Raw genomic sequence first — 6,265 nt, forward strand, 5'->3', positions numbered from 1 at the left:
CATTGCTTTGGCCCTCCCTCCCCCCCATCTCTCTCTTCCACCAGGTAATCTTTCCAGATAACTCCCTTCTACCTGGATGTCATTCCCTCCATCACTCGTGGTGACACATTGATGGCCAGGGTCCTGGAGCTCCTGTGGCGCTGTAACAGCTGCTGGGAAGTCATGAACACCAGTGCCACTTCATGTCCAAAGACGGAGCTTCAAGGCACTCTCCCATCTTCAGCTCTTACATTCCCTCCATCCCCTCCTTTGCAGTGTTCCCTGAGCCTTGGAAGGAGGGGTAGAGATGTCTCATTTCGTGTTGAGCACTCCACTGATACTTCCTATCACATTGATGAATTTTGAGTCACCCCAGTAGTCATTCCCATCTGAAAAGAGAAGCTTCTTTAACCAAAACAGAGAGCAGTACTAACATGAGGACGTAACCACACATGTTTAGGGAACAATTTTATGGGCACAACATATTCATTCTGCCAAACAGCAGTACTGTACTCCAAGGGCTCATGACCTCCTTAGCCATAGGGTTCTGAGTATGTTTTCAGTGCCAGGCATGAATTTTCTTCTGTAAAGCAAGCCTCAGACCTTATCAGAGCAGTTGGTTCACTCATTACAGACATTACAGCCACTGTTGAACCAGTAGACACGTCTTGCTTGGCTGGCAAGTTGTGTAGCTCACAGGGTCTGCTGCGGGTAAGACTGGGTGACTTTTCTTCCCTTGCACCCTGCACAGCACTTTCCAGTACTGTGACAGTTAGACAAGCAGGGTTCATCTCAGTTCCATCTTGATTTATCAGTTTCATACAATTCAGTATATGTTATCTTCAGCATTAGGGTCATACTATTTAGTTCTGGTGGGCATCCAAGAGCTTTGACAATAGGCTGTTTGTTTTAGGGGTCTCCCTGTAGTTTGTTTGTTTATCTAGTTAGTTAGTTTTGGCTTTTTTGAGGTAGGGTTTCGCTCTAGCCCAGACTGATCTGGAATTCATTCTGTTGTCTCAGGGTAGCCTTGAACTCATGGTGATCCTCCTACCTTGGCCTCCCATGTGCTGCTGGGATTAAAGGCCTGCACCATTATGCCCATCCTATTTTTATTTTTGAAACAGGGTTTCCAACGTAGCCTAGGCTAGTCTCAGACTTAACATCCTCTTGCCTCAGCCTCCTGAGTACTGAGATTACAGATGCACAGCACTGCAGCTGGCCAGCTATGTGATTGACCCAGCACTGGATTGGGCCTCTCATAGCTCCCCAGAACAACTAACTCTTGCTTTAGACTTTGCCGTAGGAGTCGGTTCAGGTTAGGGTGGTGACAACCATTCTGTCTTGCCTGGGACAGTCCATGATTCAGCACTGAACCCTGGGAAAGCCCTCAGCCCACAGCCTGATTACCCGTCAGTACTGAGTGACAAGCCAGCTGCAAAGCTTTGGTTCCCAGCCTTTACCCTCACGCAGCATGCTTTCTCATGACAAGTCGTGACACGTGACAGGAAATGAGTAATCAAGCTTCCTCTTTAATCTTTAGCCAAAGGCTTTTGAGCAGTACTTGAACGTGGAAGACAGCAGGCTGCTGAGTCATCTGAAGACGTGTTCTGCAATGTCCAGACTTCCTTATGACCTCTGGTTCAAAAGGTGCTTCGCAGGATGCCTGCCCGAATCCAGTTTACAAAGGCAAGCGTTTCTTCCCACTGTACACTGAAGGCCTGGGGTCAGAGAAGAGCCTGGTTTCATGGGATTGTCCTTGAGAAAACAAGTTTGCTGCAGAACAAGACAGTGACTCGAAGCTAAGTCCTCCAGCAGCTGTAGTATAGCATGCAGTTTGCGACAGATGGCAGTCCCTCGGCACGTGCATGCTGTCAGGCATATCTGAAAGAGTTGCAGGAACCCAAGTACCTCTTTCCTGCTTGTAGACTTGCACAGATACCTTGGCAGTCTCTAGTTTATTTAAAGTTGCTGGGCTGGAGCTGCACAGCAGCTGCTATAGTGCTTGCGTAGCACGCGTGAGGCCCTAGGGTTGTCTCCAGTGCCCGTGGACTGACTGGTGGCGCACACCTGTAACCCCAGCTCTGTGAACGGAGGAGGGTCAGGAGCTCAAGAGCATCCTCAGTTACATAATGAGAGGATGAGACCCTGTCTCAAATAACATGAGTGAAGATAAAATAGTGAAACAGCTGAAGGCAATCAAAAGTTTGAAAATTAGCTGAGCTTGTTGGTGCACGCCTTTGATCCCAGCACTAGAGAGGCAGACAGAGGAGGATTGCAGTGAGTTCAAGACTACCTTGAGACTACATAGTGAATTCTAGGTCAGCCTGGGCTAGAGTGAGACCCTATCTTGAAAAAGCAACAAGAAAGTTTGAAAATTAATCTTGTAGTCACTTTCAGATACTTGCTGTGGGTGTTTGAATCCCAGCCCCACCTTGCTTGCAATTCCTATTGACCGTCTTCAGCACCCATGTAAAGCTAATGAAAAAAGGAATATTCGGGCTGGAGAGATGGCTTAGTGGTTAAGATGCGTGCCTGCAAAGCTTAAGGGCCCAGGTTTGATTCCCCAGTACCCACATAAAGCCAGATAAACAAGGTTGTGCATGTGTCTGGAGTTCAATTGCAGTGGCTAGAGGCCCTTGCACATCCTTTTTCTATATCTGCTTCTTTCTTTCTGTCAGGTAGATAAATTTAAATGAAATAAAATGGAACATTTGGCAAGAGACCCTGTCTCAGAGTCACTGGAAGAAGAGCAGAGATGCGTCAGAGTTGTCCTCTGGCATGTGCATGCCCACATGGCTACATTTTTGGGTATACACATGTAGATACATATACACACATACAAATACGTGTTAAAAACTCATTAAAAGTCATTATTATTTCAGAGTTACATTAAATTTAGATAATAGCCTTGGAGAAGTTAAAAGAATCTTCAGAATCACTTGGCAGTGAAATTGACTGTATCTCATATTTGATATACTTTTAAAAAAAATATTTATTTATCTATTTATTTATTTTGTATTTAAGAGAGTGAGAAAGGAAGTGGCAGATAAAGAGAATGGACATGCCACTGCAAATGAACTCCAGACACATTGTCTACATGGGCACTGGGGAATCAAACCTGGGTCCTTAGGCTTTGCAGGCAAATGCCTTAACCACTAAGCCATCTCTCCAGCCCTGATATACTTCTTTTAAAAACATTTATTTGGGGGGGGCAGAATATGGGCACACCAGGGCCTCTTCCTGAAACAACTCCTGACACATGCGCCACCATGTGCATGTGGGTACTGGGGAGTTGAACCCAGGCCAGCAGTCTTGTCAGCAAGCGCCTTTAACTGCTGAGCCATCTCCTCAGCTCTGAGATGCATCTTCCATTATCCTCTGATGAGCTGTAATCATGCCAGCATGACACAATATTAGTAAAATACCAATTTTGGTTTGGGACTCTTTTCCTTTAATGTCTTACTCTCAGCAGGCGCTGGGTAGGTTCTAGCATGGCAGTAATTTTTTTATTTCTTTTTATTTTGAGGTAGGGTCTCAGTCTAGCTCAAGCTGGTCTTTAATCCATGGTTGCTCATCTTGTGTCAGCCTCCCGAGTGCTGGGACTGTGCGTGTGAGCCACCCCCACCCCCAGCTGGCTTCCTAGCAGTGAGTTGTGGTGGGTCTCTGTTCCCTCCTAGCTCTGGCTATTTCTAGAATGCTCTCCAGTCCTGCTTTATTCTGTTGTTTCTGCTGATTATTTCTTAACCATTCTGTCCTGATCTTATTTTATAATTTGAGGTATCTGTGTAAATATAAACTTCAAAGTCATGTAACTTGTTTATGTCTTCTTATTTCGTAGGGTCTGGGATAAAGTTGTAAGTGGATCTTGTAAGATCTTAGTTTTTGTAGCTGTGGAAATTTTATTAACCTTTAAAATAAAAGTAATGGCATTGAACAGTGCTGAGAAGATAACGAAGTTCCTGGAAAATGTAAGTGTGCTTTATTTGATTTTGAATCTAGAAGTTAAGTCAGCAAGCCAGATTTCCCTGCTGTGTTAAGACATTTATGAAGAAGTAATATAGCGTATTTTTACTTTACAAGAAAATTTTTTGGGGGGGGGGCCTGGAACTCACTATGTAGCCCAGGCTGGCCTCAGATTCTTGGCAGTCCTCCTGCCTCAGCCTTCTGAGTGTTTGGAATTGCAGGCATGCACTACCATGCTGGCAGAAACGTTTTTCACCTTGGAGTATTTTGTGGGTCATGGCTTGTACCCTCCTCTCTCTGGGGATGCTAGTCTGAGCAGCAGGCCCACTGCTTGGGAGGGCCCCTTGGCTGACCGGCGCCTCTTCCCTGTGGGACTGTCAGGAGCATCACGGAAAGAGAAGTGAGAGCCAGCTGTAAATTATATCAGTGGAAAAAGAATCTTGTTTGGTCGATTCTCTGTCTCTTCCGCTCTGTTACTGTCTCTGGTCCAACCACAGTCTGGTTTTCTAATGTGCTCAAGTACTATGTTGGCACTGGAAAAGGCCCTGTGAATCAGCTCTGCCCGCCTAGGTCCTCTCGTAGGTAAGAGGCAGGGCAGAGAAACCTATAGCAGTCTTAACAACTACATCTTATGCCTCATTGAACGAGAGGAGGTCCTGACGTTGCAATCAGAAGGCTCACCAGCACGGATTTGCTGTTCACAGATTCCCCAGGACAGCTCGGACGCCATCGTGAGCAAGGCCATCGACTTGTGGCACAAGCACTGTGGGACCCCGGTCCATTCAGCCTGACCATGGACAGCCTGCGGCCCCTGAGCATTTTGTTCTACTCAGCTGGCCTACTAAACCAATTAGAAGTCATGTTCCTGCTGTGGTGCTCAAAATGCAATCTTTTTCCCAATAAAATAACTTAACCAAAATATCTGGTATACTTTTGTTGTAAAGTAATGTCTCTTGGTGACACTAACATGTAAAGTTCATTTTGCTTGTTTGTTTCATTTGTTTTTTTAAATTTTTAAATTTTTATTTATTTATTTGTGAGTGACAGAGAGAGAGAGGCAGAGAAAATAGGCGTGCCACGGCTTCCAGCCACTGTAAACGAACTCCAGACACGTGCGCCCCCTTGTGCATCTGGCTAATGTGGGTCCTGGGGAATCGAGCCTCGAACTGGGGTCCTTAGGCTTCACAAGCAAGCACTTAACCACTAAGCCATCTCTCCATCCCTTGATTTGGTTTTTAATGTAAGGTTTCACTCTAGCCCAGGCTGACCTGGAATTCACTATGTGGTCTCAGGGTGGCCTTGAACTCACAGCGATCCTTCCACCTCTGCCTCCTGAGTGCTGGGATTAAAGGCATGCACCACCATGCCTGGCTAGCATTCATTTTGGACTAACAGTTTTATGAATGTATACATGTGTGTAGGTGTGTGTACGTAGAGGCCGGAGGACAGCTTCGGGTGGTATTCCCCAGGCACTGTCCACCTGTTTTGAAACAGCGTCTCTCAGTCGTGTGGAATTCACCACAGAGGCTAAGCTGGGGGCTGTGCAGCCCAGGAGTCCTCCCGTCTGCCTCCGCAGCTCTGGGCTCCTGAGCGGTGCGCCGCCGCACCTGGCTTCTTGACGTGGCTCTCAGGCTTGTCAAGCGCAGGTGTTGGTGTGTTACCAGCTGGGCCATCTCTCCAGGCCTGGCCTAGCACCTTTTAAAGGGGTGTTAGGAGATAACCTCAGTTCTCAGAGCAGTTCGGTCTGGGTCAGTGGGTGCATTTATGAACAGTGCAGAACAAAGCCCACTCTGTAATTAGCAGCGACCCAGTCACTTTGAAAGAAAGGCCTATTTCTGGAATAAAGAGCAGCTTCCATTTGTCGACACCTCAGATCTGGCTTTTGTTGTTGCAGGACGTGTTTAAATGTGAGCTGACTGCCTCCTCAGGCGTCATCTTGCCAAATCAGGTTAAAAACAGACCTTACCTTGTTTCTCCCTCTCCCTAGCCACCTGGTAGGAAGCCATTATTTATTTATTTATTTATTTGAGACAGGGTCTCATTCTGTAGTTAAAACTAACCTAAGACTCTGGGTAATCCTACTGTGCTGACATTACAGGCATGCATCCGCATGAAGCCTTTATGGAACAAAACATTTCTAAATTTATCTACTAGGAGAGAGCACTTGCTCTCCTCTTCTGCCATTGTACTTTTTCCTGTTTGGGTTACTAAATGTCGAGTGAACTCTCTTGAGCCCTCTGCCACAAAAGGAATAGGTGCAGGCAGCTAAGGTTAAAAGGTGATGGCCCTCGGGCTGTGTTGGGTCCCATAATAATGGTCACTT

The 6,265-nt window shown here is 46.3% G+C and overlaps 1 protein-coding gene across 1 annotated transcript in view; it reads left to right on the forward strand.

Annotated features, from left to right (window-relative positions):
* Positions 1-4,861, forward strand: part of LOC101606907 (TBC1 domain family member 7) — an 8,693-nt gene extending 3,832 nt beyond the window's left edge. Inside the window, exons 2-4 of the mRNA XM_045136366.1 lie at positions 1,520-1,665; positions 3,818-3,947; positions 4,647-4,861. Coding sequence (XP_044992301.1) covers positions 1,520-1,665; positions 3,818-3,947; positions 4,647-4,733 — 363 coding nt within the window. The 3' untranslated portion in view covers positions 4,734-4,861. The remainder of the gene's footprint in view (positions 1-1,519; positions 1,666-3,817; positions 3,948-4,646) is intronic.
* Positions 4,862-6,265: the final 1,404 nt, after the last annotated feature.

Source organism: Jaculus jaculus, chromosome 17 (assembly GCF_020740685.1).
Source record: "Jaculus jaculus isolate mJacJac1 chromosome 17, mJacJac1.mat.Y.cur, whole genome shotgun sequence".
Taxonomy (NCBI): domain Eukaryota; kingdom Metazoa; phylum Chordata; class Mammalia; order Rodentia; family Dipodidae; genus Jaculus; species Jaculus jaculus.